Source organism: Athene cunicularia (genome assembly GCF_003259725.1).
Source record: "Athene cunicularia isolate RWA chromosome 14 unlocalized genomic scaffold, athCun1 chr14_part1, whole genome shotgun sequence".
Lineage (NCBI taxonomy): Eukaryota > Metazoa > Chordata > Aves > Strigiformes > Strigidae > Athene > Athene cunicularia.
Genome location: NW_020799118.1, coordinates 15,921,053 through 15,942,965, shown reverse-complemented (window position 1 = coordinate 15,942,965; position 21,913 = coordinate 15,921,053). Strand labels below are relative to the sequence as shown.

Sequence of the window (21,913 nt, the reverse complement as noted above, 5' to 3'; positions counted from 1 at the left end):
AGGAAGATAAATGCAAAGTGTTTCTAGTTTTGGATAGGAAACTCAGCCACTAACGTCAGTCTTCCCTCCAAAACACGGGAGACATGGCAGAGTGGGGAGTCTTTCCACTATCAACTCAATATACATCTTTCCTTTCCAGCCATTTACCCTCCAGTTACTCTCTATATGGTAAAAACCTATATAATCTTTTAAACCTAACCCTCTTCCTTTTCTCTGTAGGTGCTGCTGTTCATAAACTGACATGAAAGAAAAAAATTCCAGCCCACACACAAAGATATGAGCTCTATAAAGGACACAAATTGCCCCAGGGAGATATTAAGTTACTGCAAGAGCAGGATCATATTTCTCCAAGCTGCTTCAGAGAACACTGCAGAAAAAGAATGATGAAAATAAACCCGTTTCCGGTGCGCTCTGGCAGGGAAAAGGAAACTGGTAAAAATAGAGCAGGGAACCATCTTGAGGATGCAGAGCGCGAGCTCCCGCCCTGTTGCAGGAAGAGCGCTCCCCGCAAAGCCCAGCTGCTGATGTTTCCTTCCGGAGGACAGCAGCCGAAGGCAGCACAGCCCAAACCAGTAAGTGCAACAACGTCTGAGCCATTCCCGAGTTGACCTGAGAATGTTTCAGAACTGTTGTCAGCGCCTTTCACAATGATGGAAGTTTGATTTTCTGTAGTTTTTCGGAAGCCCCATGTAGCCACCTAGTGATATCTGGCACAGGAAATCCCCACACCATCCAAAATGGTAATAGCTTTTCGACTCTGTCTTGCTTGAAACAGAAGCTACATAGAGTTTGCTTACCCCTAAGAAGCTGAGCCGTTGTCCAATTGCCAAAAGGGCAGGTAAGTAACAGGATCTGGACTTTTGTTTAGGGAACAAAAAGCAGTATCTGATTGCTTCCAGAAACAGATGAAGCTATTTAATAGTGACTGAGCCCTAATAGCACAATTACAACAAAGTAGCATGCTGTTGCTGAAGGTACTGCCACAAAGACACCCCAGGCCACAAATAAGGTTTGAGACCTTTCTCCAAATATTTAAAGCATGAAGATTATGACAAGGTGCTAAAATCACTTATTTGTGGGCCAAATTAATTGCCAGATTTTCCTCTGGCCCTCATCATAAGAAATGTTAAGCATTTCTTTTTAAATATACATATCTAAACATACACCCTAGATCCAGATGCTTTTACCTTGAATTTTAACCAAAAAGAAACTCAGGTAACGTCAGCAGCTGATGGAGCACCATCCATGTTTTCTATTCTCATCCTGGGGCCTAACACTCCAATCAGAGATCACAATCAATGTAAAAAACTTTCTCAAGCCCTAAAAAAGCACTGGAAAAAGCCCGCACCCTGAGACCCAACCACATTTCCAGTCCAACAGTATCTAATCACAGCACACTACCATCCAGTGTTCGAATTCATTCAATCAGTTTCACCCTATACGTTTCATGCATGACATTCCTTCACAGACAAATAGAAACAGAGCACTTACTGAGTAGCTACATGTCTCAAGGACAACAACACGGTTGGCAAAAGTCTCATTGTGGGCTTCAATGCGGAGAGTTCGCTCTTTCCAGTTCACTGTGTTTTTCTGGATGAAGAAAACATACTCTACCCCTGCAATCTGAGAAGGATAAAGAACCAGGAGCGGGGGGAAAAAAAAGATAGTGAGAAAGAGTAACTTTAGGAGCCTTTATCTATCTGAACCAGCCAACAACACCCAGGACTCCTTGTCCCCTAGGTTCCACTTGCCTTCTTCAGCAGCCTAGGAGCATCCACATTCAGTTTGCAGCTCCGCTCAATAATATGTATAGCTCCATCATCACTCCTGGATTCATGCAGGATTTCACTCCCCAGGAAGACTGGAATCTCTGGACATGTAGGAAAGCGCTTCTCATATGCCTGGAAGTGAAAACAAAGCAAGCTTCAGCTTCCGGCTAGATCAACTTTAACTCATTCTGATTTAATTCCCTTACAGGGAGAGTCCAACAAAACAGAGGCCCTTCACCTCAGAGAAGGGGAGCCAATGCACGGGTTGAAGCTAAAGCTGTGTTATGAACAAAGCCAGCATCCGCTCATTTCAGTCATCAAGCTAAGCATGTCTTAAGACAACTTGTCTTTCACACATGAATTAGAAACAGAAGCCTGTTAAAGACTACTAGAAAGAGTACTAGGATAACAACTTGAATGTCAGGAACTGAATCTTTACCTAGCAAAAGCAAGCACAGCTCCACTGAATTCTGCTAAAGACTTGATCTAGAAATAATAAAATTCAGGTTAGGCATATTGCCTGCATATGAAGAAGCTATTTTAAAATATTTAATAGTCCTATGCCTTAAAATTTGATGTGTTAAACAGTTCTAGTCTGTCAAGGGTAAGACCACCAATTACTGGCTACTCATTTTGCCTTGATTTATCCATTTCTAAAACAATTCTGTGCTGGTTCTGAAATCTTCCTTGTTTTAATTAACCACATCCCTCTGAAAAGCTGATTATCCAAAGCTTCTTTACCAGCTCTAGCAAAAATCCAGCTTTCCATGGCACCTGCAGCAAACAAAGTTAACTTACATAAATGGTACCTTCTGTTGCTCCTCTTTCCCCAACTTCTTCATCTTTCATTAAATTTCAAGATCTTTGCAGAATGGAATGTTTTCTTTTGATTTCAGAAAAATACCTTGCATGTTGTGATGCTATTGTAAACACATATTTGAAGCAACACAAGCACAAGCTGCACAAGCAGCCCAGGATTCAGCTACAGCTGTGACAGGAGAAGAACCTGTGCTATTTTTCCACTGCACTCAGAGCTGCATCATTTTGGTCATAAGATTTTTTTGCTATCATTCCACAGCTGAGCCTAACCTCTATGAACTGCTGCCACCTTCCTGTTTTCTATAAGACACAGCTAACAAAAACAGCATGTAATTCTCTCATCAGTATTTCTATTTTTATCTACCACAAAAGAAAATATTAATGTGATAATGATTGAGATCAACTCAGTTGTCAGCATACACACAGCACCACAGGCACGCTCAGGGTGGCTGCATTCTCTGTTACCACAGCAGTTTGAAGGCTGGTTGCCCCGCACATACGTACCCTGGTGCTGTGAGTAATACCTGATCTTAAAATAGCTCAGGCACTTAAGGACAAGTTCCATATCTCCTGCTCCTAGGCCTCTGAACAGAGTAGAAGTTATTTCAGAGTATCGTATTGCTCTAGAATCAGAAGGAAAGTGCAAAGCAGACTACCAGCTAGAGTTCTGGTCATAAACAAAGTGCACAGTTATTAAATCATCCTCTCCAAGTCGCTGAGTTATGTTCTGCTTGCCTTGACACATTTCTTTGAGAGCTTTTCCCATATCTGTGAGGCCTCTACCTGTGCTTTTCACTCCTGATCACAAGAAAATCTAAACCGGTTCAGAAAAATATAAAAACTTCCCATGGCAAGTGACTGTTTCCAACATCAATCCACCTGGGTCCATGCAACAAAAGCACTCTCATGGTTTTAAGAAGATTGATTTGTTATGATGGGAATTCATGGATGTATGTCAGGCACTACTGCAGGATGCTTCCAGCTAACCACCCCTGGCATACTGCACGTTCCTCAAGGGTCACACAGAGCATAAGGGGTGCATCACTTACTGCCTGCTCTCTAACATCTGCAGCTGCCAGCACATTAATCTTCTCAGGTAAAGTTAATACTTCCTACTTGTGTCTCCACCTGCCCTCTCCCAATCCTCCAGACTCCAAATCACCACCTAGTGCTGAGGTCAAATTCTTTACCTTACTAATCTTTTCTATTCTAGCACATACAAGAGTCTCTCCAGGCCACCTACACCACCCATTCCTAGTTACCAGAGTCTCAGCATTCAGACAGTGAAAGCTGTGAACACCTTTGTAGGCCAGCAGAACACCAGAATATTTAGCAACTTTTTTTCAACTGTTTGTCCCATGCCACTCCTTAGATGTGCCCTTAACACACTTGCAAAAAGCACAACTGAAAACCCTACTCTAAAGAAGGTTGCCCCAGTTAATCCCATTTGGTAAAGAGCAGCTAATGCAGAGGCTAGACAACACCTTGCCAGAAGAATATTCCTATTTCGGACCAGCTAAACAATGTCTGGAGAATGAAGAAAGGTCCGGGCAGAGAGGCACATGTCTATGCAGAACACTAGTGATATAACTAAAATAACAGCCTGAACCCATCATCTAAATAGGTGGAACATTTCCATATTTGAGAAAGAATCCCTTTCGCACAACAATATTAAGTCCTTTGATAATCTTCTTTGCACAACAACTCTAAAAATACAGCAGCCAAAGATGCCTGAGATCATATGAAGGACAGCTGAGGCACCACGCTGCAGTCACAGTAAAGTTGCACTGCTAACATGCTTGATCTTTCATCACTGAAGAGTCTGAGCTATCAGGAGAGAAACTCATCTTCTGCACCCAGCATCCTCTTATCAAAATCAGTATATATACGCAGCAGTACAGTAGAACTTCCCTATAGACATGGAAGCATTTTAACTTTTTTTCAAGCCATCGCCAGAACTAGCTGTTATTTTCTTCTTCTCTATGATTCTTCAGAGTGCAAGATGAACAACAGAGTACCCCAATCAAACGAAAGGCACAGAGGTCTTAATATGAGCTTGTTTTAATACTTCAGCTGCATTTGCTGTTTCATCTCCTTGCTGCAGTAACTCTGCACGGACTGGTATATAGGAACTACGATTTGTCTCTGCCTTCTGTGCCCCTCACTCCCCAGAGTAACAGCAGTACTGGGCCACTACCTTCTCTTAACTGCATACCCACAACACTGCTTTAACACAATCACCTTGTCTCGAACAGGATCAAATATATATATATAAAATGAGTGGCTCAGTGAAGCTACTCCTTCCCTTCTTCTAAACCCTCCCAACATTAACATCACCAGGCAGAACCAGCTAACACACTGTGCACCTCCTGCAAACCCGCCAGCAGGCCACACCAGATCCCAGCGTGGGCTCCTCTTCCAGCATAGTCAGTCTCTAGTATTGACTTCACACCAGATCCGACTGAAGAAAACCCCAAGCCGCAGGAGGGCAAGCCAGAGCACTGCATACACCTGGTTTACCAAGCAAACTCTCTCACAGTTTACAATAGTTATTTTCTTGAAGGTTCAAATTAATGTGCTCTCTTCATCCCCAAAACAACTTTCACAAGAGATGGTGGTTCAGGCCCACCAGTGCCTTTTCTTAAATCAAGCTGGTTTTCTCTAGATTTCTTACAAAAGAATTGTTGCAAAAAACGGTGCAATGCTAGTTGGTTTTGTATATATAATGTGAACAACATACAAGTGTCATTTAAATCTTTGCAGTCATCTCCCTCAGACAAATTACATATTAAATTTCACAAGAGAGCTGGGTGAAGACAAGAGGGATTTGGGATCTGTTTGAACACCAAGATATTTTACTTGGAAAGATAACCAATTGTTCTTGGGTGCATTTGAAGTGTTAAGAAAAAAAAAATCATTTAGATACATCTGACAGCCTGTTGGAATTGAAAAAATTTTTTAAAAGTGTAAATTTTAAAATTTATTTTCCAAGTGAAACATAATTTTTAGCCAAGAAAACTTAAAACATGCAGGAAAGTTGTAACAGACACTCAAGTTTTCAGTAGTGTCAGATCCTCCTTTCACACTGAAAGGAAGATGAGGAAAATTTGTGCCAGGCTGCAGCACATGTTTGTGTGAACGTGCCACCGGCACAACCTGACTCTCTGTCCCAAAGCATCTCAGCAAATGTGCTGCGGGAACACGCATGGCCAAGCAGCCACTGGGTCTGCCACGGCACGGGGTGCTGGAGAGGGGGGCTCTCCAGCCTCACCGCACAACCCACATCAACAGTAGCACTGACAGGACTACCTCAAGCTGCTTACACAGTGACCTCTGCATCCCAGCCATGACCCCTTAGTGCCACAGAAGCTGACAAATGATGACACTCACCGAGCAACAATTAATCAGCAGTGATATGGCTGACTGTGAAATCAGAGTGATTTGACCAAGGTTTTGCCCTGCAATCTCCTGGGTGATGTGGCTAAATGGTTTTACCTGTGTTGGCCAAACGAATTATGGGACCAACACTGTGACAGATGAAAGTCAGCTTGTCAAAAGGGTTGAGAATAACAAAGGGAAGCCACACTTGAGTGTTCTTAACTGTATGTCACATATAGGATAACCAGTACAAAAAATGCATCTGTGAGAAGAGATGGCCCTGAAGGTCTGCCAGATGCCCAACAAGAACAAGTTAGACAAGAACACAAGTGTCAAACCAAAAAAGTTAACATTCTAAAGCCTCACAACCACAGAGAAAAGGGGAAATTACCCTCCTCTACAATCCCGCTACTTCACCTGCTTAATTCCTTTCCCCTCCGGAGCACAGATTCCTCTCTGAGTCCTTCATCTCAATACTACCAAGGTCTTACAGGGCAAGCCTGTTCCTGCTCCCCACTTCAGTTTAATCTCCAGTAGACTGACAATAGCCATATCACTGATGTTCCCTGTAGGATCCAGAGAACACGGCCGGAGGGCAGGATCTTTTGTAACAGCTACTCCCGTTTCTCCTCTGCAGGTTTCAACACCCCCTTCTAGTAAGTGACCTTGAAATCAATTACATACCAGAGGCCTTAGGAATCCAAAACAACAGGGACATCCAAGCACTGAATTACTGCATGAAACAAAACACCTCAAAACAAACTCTCCTGCTCACATGGAGGCTCCTGGCAGTTTCTTCCAGCTCAGTGTTTACTGAGTCCTGAGTGGTTCCAGCGTGCTCCAACAAGAGGCAGCTTTTGTTAAATGATCTTGTTTCATACCTTAATATCCTAGAGGGAATGTTATCATCTCAGTCTTAGGGCTGCAAACCAACTCCCAGGCAGCAGTTCTGGCCTTCTCCCCACACCAGTCACCTAAGAGAGGTGATTCTTCAAGCTTCTCACTAATACACAGCAAACAGGCAAGCTGGTTTGGATTCTCCCTATCCGCATGTAGATGCTTTAGCAAATAAATATACAGAGCTTGCGTGCTAAATGCCACTGTCCATGAAATCATGCAGAAACATACTGAGCTATTTTGGAACAGCAGTTGGCAGGAAAACATTAATCTTCTACTTGATAAGCAATGCTCTGAAGTGGCTGCACGGCCATCAGGTCTTTGGTTTGGTTGGTTGGTTTTTTTGCTTTGTTTTGGTTTTTATTCATACTAGGGCTTCCTTAGTGGTGGCATCATGGAGGTGTGCTGTTTCAGATTCAAGCAAGAGCACAGTAATAGAAAAAAACAAACTATGGACTGACTCCTGTATGATGCCAAGATGAACCTGAGAGGGATCATCTACAAGAGTGTAAAAGCTCAGCTACTGGTGAAAATTACAATGTGTAGAACACACGAAGGATCTAAACTGTTATTCACCCAATGTAGACAGAAACTTTTATGGTCAATATTATATGAATATGTTACAAGGACACTTCAAACTTTCACGATCAAACAGAGTTTAAATTTGTATTAATTAATGAGGTTCCTCGAGGTCATGTTGCAGCCACATGCAGTTTGCCAGGATAAAGGAAGAAAATATACATCTATGTTCAGGTGAATGGGAAATGAGGAGATATGATATCAAGTTTTGAGCTAAAGAGGTCCAGATCATCACCCCTGCAAGCAAGATAAGACCCCTCATCACTTATGTAGGAAGTGGATGCATTTGGACTAGCTTTTGAGCAGCTCTAACACATAAGTATCCCTCCAAATTCAGGTGTTTTCAGATTATGGCCTTCCAGGAAAAAGTAATCATTTCATCTTGCAGTCCCTCCTGCTGCTTAGTCTAACTACTGAAGGGAACCACAGAATCTACATACATATTCACCAGACACAATCCATTTGCTCTGTAATCACTAGAACAGATACCTGCTCCTTGCTAACCATAGCAGTGCAAAATAAAACATGGAACAACTGGGAGCAGGGAGGGATCATATGGATATTTGGGGTGTGAAATGCACTGAAGTCAGGGAAAAGGGACCTTTGTTTTAAGGAGGTACAGAGCATCTGCAGAATAGCAGAAAAAGTCTTTGGGGCCTGAAAAAAACCCACAACTTTTGCTGTAAAGAAAAAAATATTTTCCATTGAGAAGTCCATTGGACCACAGTACCCAGGCTGCAAACATTGACCCAGTGTTCTCTCTCCCTGGACTACAGCCACTGATTTGCCTCATTTCTTCAGATTTTGGTGAAAGAAACAATTCAGGGAGCAGCAGCTGTCTATTACAATATCAGCACAACTGAGTAACACAGCAAACCTACTCAAACCAGGACGTGCACTGCAGCTGTACAATGCTAACTCAGGAAACTACCAACATGCCTGACAATGTCTGAGAAAAAAAAAAAATCCCATTCAAGTTAGTCTGCTAAAGTATTCCCCTCTGCTTACCAGAGAGAAAAAACTTGGTTGGAGCAGCTCAAGTCACAAACAGTACAACACACTGGCTTTTACAAATAGCTATGGAAGCAACACCTTTTCCAGGAATCATTGCTGGCTGGTTGGACACATTTGCCATAGCCCACTGTGGAAAGAGACAGATATACCGAAATGGGAAGGCGAGGAAGCAGACATCTCAGGTGACTAACACCTTAAAGAATAAAACACAGCAATTGAGCATTACATCACACACTCACTGCTCAGTGAGTCACCCCAAAATCAAAAAGGCTGGCTTACAAAGAAATGCCTAATTGGAAGGACAATCTGTCCTTGACAGAAGCTTCTGTGAGAATTTATATAAATTTGCCATAATTCAAGGGTCAAACTTAGGCAAGTCACCATGCTTAGCAGTTTAAAAAAGAAATCCATGCTGATTGAGACGTAACAATTGATGATAGTTGTACATTTTCTCACCTCTCTCTTAGTCCCTGCTCAAGAGCTTATTGTCTTCTGCACCTACACATGCAGTAGAAGAGAGAGGGTCTTTTAGTCACTACTAGAATATAAGATAAAGGCAATACATGCTGGTACGTTGTGCCTCCTTGTGCTATGCTGCAGTGCCATTGAACGATAGCTTACTTTAGAGCTCATCCATTCCAGCACTAGACTGTATTAAGCTTGAGACACAACCCATCCTTCAAGGAAATAGGCCTCCATGTTGCAGCTGGAGAAGGTGATTAAAGAAAAAAAGGTCTATCCTGTACAGCCTCTTTGAATTACTGTAAATCTCCTCTCCAATGCCAGCACCATCCACTCCTAAACCATTCTTGCACAGTAAATGGATTCTTATGCAAAGGCAATGCAAAGCTAAAGAGACTTGTACGATCCCCACAAGACACACTAAGACCAGATGTGCAGATGTTGCCAGCAGTTCTCCAGAACTCGGAATGAGCAAGCAGTTCTTCCATCCACTTCCAACAGCTGTGGCAAACAGCACTCAAACATTTTCTAGTTGCTTGAGGGGAAATGTCCCACACCATAACCCCAAGAGAAATATCAGCTCTTTGCTCGGCCTGACTATTGCTCACTCTCAACCTGCTTAATACCAGGAGGTGGGGGTGGCAGGGCACAGGCACAGAGCACATGAATACAGCTGTGAAGAATCATCCCAGCTGACACAGAGATCGTTACTTTCAGACTTTTGTTGCCAAATTCTTCTCAGCAGTAAGATGATGGGATATTTATAGCATATCTTGACAGCATGATTTCAAACCATCAAGTCACACTGAAGCATGTCTTGAGTCAACACTAGATACTCTGTAAGTGCATAAAAATGTTAACCCAGTAGCTTCTGACAGTCACAACAAACTGGCAACAACAAGGGAAGCTGCCTTCTTTAAAATACCTGGCATAGGCCATGGCTGCAGACAGACCATCCACATCCAAAGATGATTTGTCTGCACTCAAGAGGCAAGTCCTATAGACCTAACAATCCTATCAGAGAGAGCAGAGTCTGTTTTGTAAGGGAGTATCTGTTTCTTAACTACTGCTCAGATTACTATCAGGACATTTCATGTCATATGTGACATGGATTGAACAGCAAAGAATAGCTATTTTAAAACATTCTCCCCCTTGCACATAGATTCTCTCTCCATCTCAGGGTACTGCCAACCAGAAATACCATTTCAGACAGTATCTGAAAACTGTGTCATTATCTATGTCACAGCAGCTCTGAAGGAGCTTTTGAGCACTGGGCATACAGGCTACAGGCTGCAAAGCTCTACCCAGTGTCATCTGCAGCTACCCAAGGACACAGTGGGTAGCAGGCCACTGCAGGAACCTCTTCTCCAGCACTCCTGCAGATGTTGCACTTAGAGCTCCACTCCAATCTCTTTGGCTACTCTGCACAGACCTCTGATCCACCACTACTGCTTCAGAGGGATTCCAACTGACCAAAACCGCTCTGCTCTCCCTGCAGCAAGGTCTCTTCTGGTTCCAGAGTTCACACCTGAAAGCAGAGGCTATGTACCAGCATCAAATATTTTAGTTAAGATTCTGCTTTATTTAAAACCAACCTGTGATGATACTAGAATAATGACAACAACTTGGGAGCTCCAGATGGGGATATTCCACTCTGTAATTACAATTTAGTATATATGAACCCCCCAAAATGTATTCTGTGGTGCATCTGTGCTAAGTCACTAAGATATTTCACTGCAGTTGACCTAGACAGCCGATTTGGACATCTTACACAGCAAGACAGCAGCAGCCTTTCTGAGACCTGGATGAGCTGTGAACACACATATTGAACTTGTCACTAAACAAACCCACATAACTAAAGTGATCCTTGCTAGACATCAGCTTGCTTGTACATTATACTGCTTTCACACTCCATTTTATCTGTTACCGTGTACTGCAAACTGTTTGGGTCACACTGTGGTGCCTACCCGGCTCAGAGGTTCTGTTGCAAAAGCATCACCCCATCAGTCGGTGAAATACTGAATCCTTTAAGACATTACAGCATTACAGAGGAGAGCATGCATGATCTATCAGGATTTAAGCAGTCTCTTTAAACACTCAATGTGCTAAATGCAACAGGAAGAAGTCATTAAAATAAAGCTACTTAAATATCTAACATCTCTAACACAATGTTTTTTGATGCTAAAAAGGCAGAAATAAAAATAATTTTGAAAAGGTGTATGGAAAGCAGTACTGGCTGTCAGGACCTGAACCTCAGTATTTGGAGTTTCTTCTCCTGTAGCTAAACTAGCAAGGAGCTGCTTTCTGTCAGACTGCATATCCAAGCCTCCCAACACTGTTGGCACAAAAGCATGTCAGGAAGATTGTGAAATAAACAATGCATTTTGATTTCAGTCATACTAGATGTTTGACTCTTGCATGTAACTCTGGGACAGAGCCTCAAATGCTGTGAAGGAGCAAAACTTCAGTGGCTGCAAAGCAACTTTGCCAGTGTGCAGACAGCCAGTGTAATCAAGGCTGAACTGCTGGTGGATCATTCAGGGGCAAGAGTGAGGACCCCTGCCAAATCCGGTGACCATCACCAAGACTGCTTCAGCAGGGTCAGGCACGCAAGAAACATCTCGCCTCACACAGTGACCACAGATGTTTGCTTTTGATGAGCTATGACCCTGTGCCACAAGATGAGAGAGTAAAGGCAATGGAGAAGTTATTTTTGACTCTAAATAAACCTGTAACATTTGTAGCCTGAACTGAATTTGCCACCCAGCTTGTGTGCACCCCCAACACTCAAACCATACTGAGAAGATGCAGAAGTATACACCATTAATTTCCTGATTTATCTTACCTGAAAAATAAAAAACTCTGGACCAACTAAATGCAAAGAACACTGAATTGCTGTTAATGCTACAAGAGAGTCACAGAGCTGCTTGGAAGTAAGGGTTGCAGGCCAGGACTGCAGATGACCGAGTTTTCACTTGCAGACACAGGCAAGGGAATCATGAGCTGCCACCCAGCAGATCTATTAGAGTCTGAGTGATGCTCGAGATAAGAAATGCCTGTATACCACACATGCACCCACAGAACAACCACCCCCCATCCCAAACTCATCTTGCACATAGCAGAAGTACCCTAGACTGAAAAGTACTACTCAACCAGTGCAGTGAGAAACACACACCACTGCTCTCCATGCATGCATTTTCAAGAGATCAGGCTCTCAGCTGCTCATATATGTGTCAACACATGCCGTGGGCAGCACCAAGAAATGAGGTCAAGCAGAAAGAAGCATTGACTCACATTGTACACGTGTGGGGCTCAAGAGCCGTTTGCACTTGAGCATGGAGTACAACTGGTACACACAAGAGCTGATGCTACTGCAAGCTTCCAAATGCTTGGCCTTTGTTCTGTCTTTTCAAAACCATGGCATTTTTAGATAGCAGTAGTAAGCTTCTCAAATGATGCAACTATAAAGCTGATACCCTGTATGCAGTAAGCTTAAATATGTATTTTCACATATGCATACAGCTTTTTAGCTTTTAACTAAACCCAGACTTAACCTACTAGTGTAGTGTTTTACAAAGCTTTCATTTCATAAAAAAAATAGAATCCCACATAGTAAAGTGATAAAAGTTTCATTTGGTTCAAGGTGTAAAACCTGCAAGTAGAACATTCCCCTTTTCAGGATCTGCATCCTTCACTATTCCCTTGGCACCAGGCTGTGCAGAAAGACCCCTGGCTTGCAGCAGAAACCATAAATTGCTATTATTACCAACGAGAGCTGAACACGAAGCGCATTGTAAACGTGGCGAGAGGACCAAACAATTGTCAGAAGTGCTGTCAGTAAGTTTCTAGTTTACACCACTACTGCAGCAACTCAAACTATACATCAAGTATGGAAGACCAGGTAAGAGTCCCTGGGGGGTTATTTCAGCCCTGTAGCTTTAGAAACCATCCTAAGCAAACTTAGTGTATACTATAAAGTATGTGAAAATGGCAGATGTCAGTTACAAGCGTGAAGGGCTGAGTACACTACTAAAATTAATAGGAACAAAACACCCTACTACTTTCAAAGCTAAAACTATCTCATCTAGCCTACATTAGCAACAAATAATATTAAATATGCAATCCCTCTCTTAGCTCCGTTTCCTGTACAGCTATGCATTTTGGACTTGCTCACCCAAATCAAATTCTAATCTCCATACATCAGAGAAGGCTCACAACAATTTACAGAGTAAGTCAACATTCATGAGCTATGTGGCAGAATTACCTCTCCTTCTGGATTTCTCCCCTCATTATAACATTTCAGTAAGAAAGCAACTTCTAGCTTTAAAACTACAACCACCACACAAAGAAAACAAGAAGTATGTTTATACTTGGGGATTTTCTTGGCTGTAAAATAAAATCAAGCGACATATGCAATCTCAAGCCTGCTGATCTATTGAAAACAGGATCAGGCCCAGAGAGGCAGGGACAACCCATATGAGGGAACAGCTCAATTTAAAAGGAGACACAAAAAAAAAAAGATAAAATGGGAAGAAAGAACATGACAAGATCACAAAGCATAACAAACATCAAGGTTCTTTTCAAGTGTAGGGGATAAAGATGTCAGGCACTGGTTATAATTTGAAGAGCATAACATTTCTGATCCTTTAATTCGAGTGCAGATTAGGAACAAAGCAGGTGAAAATGACTACTGTGAATATGGACAGGTGTGGAAAGACAGTCCTTTGTTTAAATCTTTTTAGAAGAGAGGACTCCTTTAACAAGAAAAAAATTCAGAACTCCTGAATGACCAGAAGAAACTTGGTAAGCTGATTCCTTTTTACTTCCTCAGATGCACAGGACCAGCAAAGAGAGCAAGGAGAATGTGGTTTTCCTTCCAAGGGCTTGGAAGATATGTCAAATCTACTGCCTGCAAATGCCAGAATGCAAGCTGCAAAAGAATTAGTAAGCAGCAGAGTGTAAATCTATAGACAATTATCCAGACACACACAATAACAAAGGTATTAACAGTAAAAGCACTGGCTCATCTGTCAAGCACACCCATGTGCTGTCTAGAGGATGAGCCGCACATGCATGCACTCTCTACAAGTCCAAGAAAGATAAATTGTGTTCCTGACGGCAGGGCTCAACAAAAGGCATGGGAAACACTGCGTGCTTGAACAAGGCCAGGAAGCAATGAATCGTTTGCCTCATTTGGCTAAGACAACCCTGTTTCTCAGATCCTCATATCTGAATGAAGCACACGCACTGTTTTCTATAGTGGTGTCCAAACATCCGAGGTTCTGGGGGAAAAATACGTCTCCTAGCAAACATTACTTACCTCATGACATAGCCTGAGCAGACCACAAAAGTATGACCCTCCCCATTACACAGACGAGGAATGAAGCGGAAGTGTATCAGGCTGAAGGGTGCATAGAGACCCATAAAATAAGGAAGTGTCTTGAGGTCACCCACATGACCTCTGCTTTCCTACCATTTACCACTGTATGAGACCTTGGCACTCCAAAGGTTCGCACAAAGCGTCTGAGGGGAAAAGATGAAAGCAGCTGAATATCAGGTTCCCAGTGCTGAGGAAGCTGCTGTCAGATTTATGTTGAAGCAGATTAACAGCAATGCCACGTGCTGAGGAGCAAAACAGCTTCACTGTACGCCCACTCTCCCTGCAAAACTTCCAGCAACTGACAGCTAGCACCTGACAGCTCTGTGAAATCTGCACTGCCTCCACACAAACTGAAGACTCCATCTGAACATATCAAATGCGATAACAAAGCCTGCATCCAACTCTGCCTGCATGGACTGCCACTAGATTGAAACACTACTTTATAATGCCAGTCTTCATAATAAAGCAGATCCTGCTGTGAACATATGATTTTCACAGGACAGAGTGGGACTAAGAGGTCTATATTCAGCTCCCTACTCCACTACACAGTCCTTTGAGTGACCCGGGGCAAGTAACTTGAGCTTCATAAGAAAGAGGACTAATAACTTTGCTAAGGTAAGGGGAACTGGAGTTTGCTGAACTACTAAAGGATGACATTTACAATCTCAGCACTGAAATCCCAGGGAATTTTAAGCCCTGTTATGTTGAAAAACTGAAAGCAAATAAGACTAAACCACTTGAAAAATAAACCCATCAAACCCTGGCCTTTAGGCATTCTGCTAACAAGCTTACAAAGGATTTGTCTCAAGGCAGCCCTCCTATATTAGCAGCTGATCTACTGACAGGCATCTGGTGTTAGGTTTATCCTGCTAATATAGACAACAGGAATGTGGAGAGGTATGCGTAGAGCAAAAAACACCGGTATCTTTATAACAAGTACTAGAATACTTGTACTACATAACAAGTATTAGAATAACTAATACAGGATGCACTGAGAGAACAAAGAACATGGCCAGAAAAGTTTCACTGCCACAAACATCAGCACCAAACTGGTTGGGGCACTTCTGCAGCGTGCTACTGGCTTAGCTGTTAACAGACATGGCAAATCTGGATAAGACTGGGAAAAAAAAAGGGGGTGAGGGGACAAATTTGGGAGGAAGTCCAACTGTCCAAAACCAATTGTTCCTTTTGATGATCGGAGAGCATCAAAGTGAATAGCAACCACTTTCAGCTAAGTAACTGCTGCTACCTTTTGGGGTTCATTTTTCACACTTAGGACCAAACAAAGAATCTCTCCTTCAGTTTTAACTATGGAAATAGAAGACTGGAAGCAGTTTTGGACAGAACAAATCTTATGACACTTATTTCCCAGGAATCTAGAAGAGGCAAGAGGAATGCCATGTATTATGTCAGGCTCTCCCTTCCATTCATGGGAATGATATCAGCTACCTGAAATGGCTATAGCTTTCCATCTTCATTCTTGGTCTTCAATAGACTAAAGAAAACTGGTGTCCTTGTTCAGCAGGAAAGAGAGACAACAGAGAAAGCAGTAGACTAAAAGTGGCAGATACTAAGTTTTGGGGATCCCTAAGTAGACTGAAATGCCCAACAGATTACAAAACAAAGCCTTGCAAGAGTCTATAACCAAGCATCTCAGATAAATGCCCAAATGTTCAGTGCTGCCCTTGAAATGCAAACAGCAAACCTTTCAGAAGGATATTTGACTCACACCTTGAAGAACAGTGACAAACTCCAGAATATCACAAGTGTCTTTAAACTCTACTTAAATAAGCTGCCATGGTCCAATTCACTTTCTGCATCACCAGCAAAAGAACTTCAACTACAGCCCTCAAGCTCCTTGTGGAAATCACAAAATTTGAAGAGATCTCCCAACAGTGCAATCACAGAGTGAGCAGGGAAGAACAACATGGAAGAATTTTTCTAAAGATTTTTACCTTTTAACCAAATCAAAAATCTCAGTATGATTTAGAATCAAGTTCTAGATACAGACATCCTACAATACTGATTGGGATCATATCTGGAGAGATTCTAAACTGAATGACATTTGGGGATAAGTCAAAGATGGTGTCTGGCCACAAACTGACCCTGCCTATCTGAATGTCACAATTTTTTCCTTCCTTGTGAAGGAGTAATTACAGGCAGTTGGGGTTTTCCCCCCTCTAATGACTAATTAACTCTCTTAAAATACTGATATGCTGATTCTAATTTTTCATGGAAAATTGAAGAAAGAACAAAAAGATAATGAGAGCTAAACCTCTGTTCCTGCAACGTACTCGTAAGGTTGCCACAAAGACACACTAACCAAAACCGCAGTCCCCCACCTCCCACTGGCCTAAGGTTGCAGCCCTTAGCAGCTGGAGAAGTAAAAGTGCTGAGTATTACTCACTGCCATGACGAGCTCAAAAGGATATTTGTAGACTCGAACTGGGGACTGGTATTTCTGCACCATTTTTACTACACACCTGTAATAGAAAGAAATTGGAACATTTTAGATCCCTTACACCAAATAGTGCAATACATTCTAGCAATTTTCACAAACAGACTCTTCTCACAAATAGAGAGCAGGAGACATATTAGGTAGAATATCTTGCCCAGCATCACTTAGCAAGTCAGTGGCAGAGACAGAACAAAAGGCAGGTCTCTGCAGTCCCAGCCCAGTGCTGCATCCTGCACACAGTAGTGTCCTTTGCTGCCTCTCAACACTACTGCAGTAAATTCAACTTATTACTCCCACAAAACTCATGATAATTAAAGCACAAGACAGATGTAGAGCCAGAATTGACTGTACACTGGAGAAGTAGCCTTGCAAAACTTAAAGGGTGAATCTGCCCTCTAACCCCCTTTTCTGCATTACATTTGTAATCATTATGCAAAATCCCCCTTTTGAAAGCTTCTACAGTGTCCCATAGCTTGGTGTTTTAAATGCTTTTGTGCATGAAGTAGAATTCAGTCGTTTCAACCCACTAAAATAAAGGAAAAGGAAACAGCATGCTTAAAGAACATGCCTGACACTAAGCTAGCAATCACATCCCACTGACTGGATGCCCACTGCTTCCAGCTGAACTAAGGAAATAACTGCATGCAATGGGAACAATTCAGTTCTCAGCATTTCATTTCTCCTAGCCACCTCTCACTGTTCTCATCAGGATTCCTCCCTCAGACTCTTGCTGGGGTTTTAACCTTCAAATATGCATCAATAACCAGCATCTCAAGGAAGTACATAAACCATTAAAAAGCTTATTAGGCTGCTTTCTGCAATTCCTCTAGGTTCCTTTATATCCCTCCTATTAATACCATCAACGAACATCAGAAACACAAAGGACTGGACGGCTGGTTTGAGACACTCTGCTGATTCCACCCCACTCAAATTCCACTGCTAAGCAGACACAGCCCTCGGCAACATGACGCAGTGTAGCACTGAACTCAACAGTCAGAGCATTAAGACAACTTATCCCTGACATTTTAAGCCCAAAAATGGAAGTGAAAAATTAATTAAAAGGCAAACGGCAATAGATTCTCCCTCAGAAAAATGACATTACACAGTAAGATCTAAGCAAGGGAGAGGGGAAAAGGCTTTTTAAAAGTTTGAGTACCTGAGAACAGGGAATGTTTGTAGAAGAAAGGTCTCGCAATCGCACAGTTACTCTGCAGAGGATCACGTTACCCAAGGAGCAATGTTCAAGACTTGCTGAACCTCTAGGAGTGTTACTGGTACTAAAAGCCAGTCCACTCAGAAAGAATGCATCAGCAGAGCATCCAACTCAAACTGAAGGGAGCAGAGTGGGGACAAGCAAACACCCAGGAAGGCCAGGCAGCTATCACGTATCAGATACCCGAGCCAAGAGGCATGGGGCACCTTGTAACGCAACGCTGTAATATGATTATGCAAGTGCGATACCTAGGCTGTACAGGAACCTTCCGAGTAAGTGCAAATATAGCAAGAGAAGCCTCGTCAGATGTATTTAGCTGTGATCTTTCTCCCTGTCCTGGCCCCGCCTGCTAAACCAGGAATTCCTGCACCTCAGGAGGAAGGGGTCAGGGACCTCCACAGGAGGAAGTCTCAGGACAGATCACTTGGTCTAGAATCACCCACAGCCCAGAAATGAAGTCACCAGCACCAGAACAACAGGATGGCACAAGCTGAGGTTCAACAGCCTTAACCATGCTGCTTGGACAAATCTGTTGCTCCCTAGCAGCTGCAATACCTGATTACCACAGGTTTACTGCCCTGTACTTGTCTGGTTGAGGGAAGCTTGAGAAAGAGAGCCAGTGACTATTATACCCATGGGAAGCTGTGGAAGACAGAGAGCTGATAACTCATACCTGCCCTAGAAACCTTTCATACCTTGGGGAAAGCGCAGTGGCAGACCTTCTAGGCCCTCTCCTCAAAACAGAGCTGCGAGACAGTCATTCTGCTTCTCAGAGCAAGAGGAACTCCAGCTATAACTCCTGAAAAGAAAACCAGAAAAGGCAGTGAAAGGTAGTTACTCAGTGCACACAGGTACAGATGGACAATTAGCACTGATAAAGGCATAAGTTTTCCAGGTGTTACCACTGGGCAGTTGGGCCATATAAAAGAGATGCATTCTCACAGGGCTTTAGAACTAAAAAATCAGACAAGTTTTTAAAGTCACCTCATGCATTCCACTCAAATTATGAACAGATATGTTCAACCATCTTGTAGAGAAAACCGGAAAGAAACCACACAACTACAGAACATGCCTGCTCCTTAAACATCCATCATACCACTCCAGCCTCTACAGTGGCCCAGGCTACCTCCTCCACTTTGTATTTGCATCTGGCTAAAAGCACATATTAGGAAACAGATCTCAGCCGAAGACCAGTGACTCACTAAACTGCAGCTTCATCATTTCGAAACCCCAATCCACGGCAAGAGGCAGACCTGTAGCCATTCACTGGTTAACACCAGGGAAGAACACGAGTTTTGCTAGCCAAGCGTAGTGCAGTTCCTACAAACTCAGAGGCTGGAGCTGCCAATGCAATTAAGCAATGTATCTAGCTAATAATCACTTTAGCCATCCCAATTACATATTAAAAGTCTTCAATTATTGCACACCTGAATACAGGCTACCGCATTTCACAAAGCATCCCGTGACACACTGACAGCAGTGCCAACAGCACGGAAGCTCAACAGCCTGCAGCTCCCTGCAGAGTCCAGCTGGCCTGTGCACCCCCTTTTGCTGCAGCCCATACAGCAATTCACAGATGAACCCAAACCCTAGAAGGCAGAGAGTTAATTATAAACTTGAGATAGACCAGCTGGCACTGTACCAGCAGAAGGAGGGCATGGAAGGGAACATGAAATGGAAGGATACGAACCAGTGATGGCACCTGAATTTCTCTGCTGTAACTCTGGTAGCATTTCAGAGAAATGGTGACTTCCTAACAAGAAGTAGTGTACACAGAGCATGCAAAGCTACCACTACATATTAGCTGAGCTTGAAGACTGTGAGGGCTCCCATGAGGAATACACATCACCACACACACAGAGCGAGGAAGAGAGGCAGTGATATTAACTATATGTTTCCATTTTATTTAGAATCATCCACTATGTAGCTGAGGGATTTTCCATATGCTTAACTTTTATTCTACTATTTGTAGCAGAGGCTTAGTTGACAGAATACAGCCAGATGGTTGGAAATCAGAAATTGAGTTTATATATTAAATATACATAAAGCCCTGAATCAAAGCCCCCAACTCCTGCTTCTCATCCAGGCTAGTACAAACTCATCCAGCACTTTCCACATTAGAGCTGCCTGCTGGATGGTGAAGCACAGCAGCAAGTGACTTTATTATCTTCTTCCACCCATGGTGGCTTCTTTTCAGCTGGAAGAGAACAACTGAGCAATTTTTTTGTTTTGTTTTTGACAAAGAACTGCTGAAAATAGCAGAATTCCAGACTTCCTCAAATACTATTACAAATGCGAAAGCCAGCTGCGGCACCCAGCTAAGTTGGTATTTCCAGTTAGAAAAAAGGGGACTCAGCGTGGCTGTAGTGTTTCCTCCCCCATTCCAGAGTAAGGTGGAGAAAGGTGCATGACATCTCTGCCTAAAATGCCTTTCACTTAGACAGATGTTGACACAGTAGCTGATGCTTTATATACATAATAAGATGGTACCAAGCTGTACAATATTTAGTAGAGCTCCCTCATATGTAAGAACTTGAGAACAATTCTTTTGTAGCTTGGTAGAAGGAAGCCTCAAAGTGGAATGGTGCCAGCATAAGCCTTTACTATCTTTTAGAAGCAGACATTTTCCCAGGCAGGACTTCATCTTATCCCCTGAGAAACACCCGTGGCACGGGGTGAAGCAGCACGGAGGGCTGCAAGCCAGCACGCTGCTGTGGAGCCTGGCCACCCCTCTGTACACCTTGCAGAGGTGCCTGGAGTCCTGTTGCAGATTATAATCAAGGCAAACCACACAAACATTCAAACCACAACATTCACACATTCTTTACACCACAATAAGGAGCAATCTCTTCGGCTGAGAGGGGAAATAGTAGTAACAGTGTACAGCATTCTGCTCTCACAGCTTATAAAGCTAGCAGTTTCTTCTGTGTATGTACCAAAATATGCCTAATACTTCCACACCTTTGTCTCATAAGATCATTTTTTCACCGAAGAACCACCGGTGACCTTTAACACACAGCCACATACTAAATCCCGGGTATTTGGCAACCTGCAGCAGTAGCTAAGCTGTCTTGAAGGAAAGCACCTCATTCCTCACCTTGCTGCTCCGTAGGAAGTCACACTACACCAGTTTATCCATCATCATCAGTAGTCCAATACTTAAGTTCAGTTTAAGAACGAAGACATGCTTCAGCTCAACACATAAACCAAGAGTAGGTCCAGTCAGCAGGTCACTTCACAGCGCAACAAAGGACCAGCACAAAATTGCTCCAGCTTGCCCCAAGTGAAGCTCGCAGTCACATTTCCCTGAACACAGGTATTCCGTGTGCAGGCACACACCAGCCAAGGCAGCTCTATCCACACAGCCCCTCCTCACTGCCCGCTAGCCGATTTTACTACTTGGAGGAGTTAAACCAAGTGACCCAGAGAACAGCACATGCTTGGTTTAACCCTGCCCTAAAGCCAGTGGGGTTTTATATAGAAGTTGACCCAAATACACCGATACATTTAGTAGCAACTTAGCAGAGTCAGCCTTTGAGTTTACAAATACTTCCGGGCCAGTTTGTTTTTTTTTTTGGTTTTTAAAACTTTAAGAGCAGAAGCTGGGCAGAGGAGCGCTGCAGCCGCGGGGCTGACGCTCGCACACAAAAGGAGCCGGGGACCCCCCCGCCGCGGGTGCGCCCGCTCCGGACCGACCCCCCTCCAGCCCGAGGAGAGGCAGCGCTTCCCCGTCGGGCGGGAACCAGCCAACTTTAACGCCGCTTGTCTGAAGCGAAGCTGGAGCGACCCTCGGCCAGCCGGAGCCCGTCGCGCCCCACCACGCGGGCTCTCACCCGCTCCCTCCCTAATCTCCGCAGGATTACGACTAAAATTTCCCTCTCTGCCTCCCCTTCGCCGCACGGATAACGGCTCCCGGCACCCCCACACCCCGGGCGCACAGGCGC

At 43.4% G+C, this 21,913-nt stretch overlaps 1 protein-coding gene across 1 annotated transcript in view; it reads right to left on the bottom strand.

Moving 5' to 3' along the window:
• The window catches only part of SEC14L5 (SEC14 like lipid binding 5), a 40,895-nt gene extending 19,388 nt beyond the window's left edge, over positions 1–21,507 (bottom strand). Inside the window, exons 1-5 of the mRNA XM_026859038.1 lie at positions 21,067–21,507; positions 18,665–18,768; positions 16,706–16,781; positions 1,752–1,901; positions 1,492–1,623 (exon numbers count right to left, since the gene is read on the bottom strand). Of these exons, the coding sequence (XP_026714839.1) occupies positions 1,492–1,623; positions 1,752–1,901; positions 16,706–16,768 (345 nt within the window). The 5' untranslated portion in view covers positions 16,769–16,781; positions 18,665–18,768; positions 21,067–21,507. The remainder of the gene's footprint in view (positions 1–1,491; positions 1,624–1,751; positions 1,902–16,705; positions 16,782–18,664; positions 18,769–21,066) is intronic.
• Between the last annotated feature and the right edge of the window lie 406 nt (positions 21,508–21,913).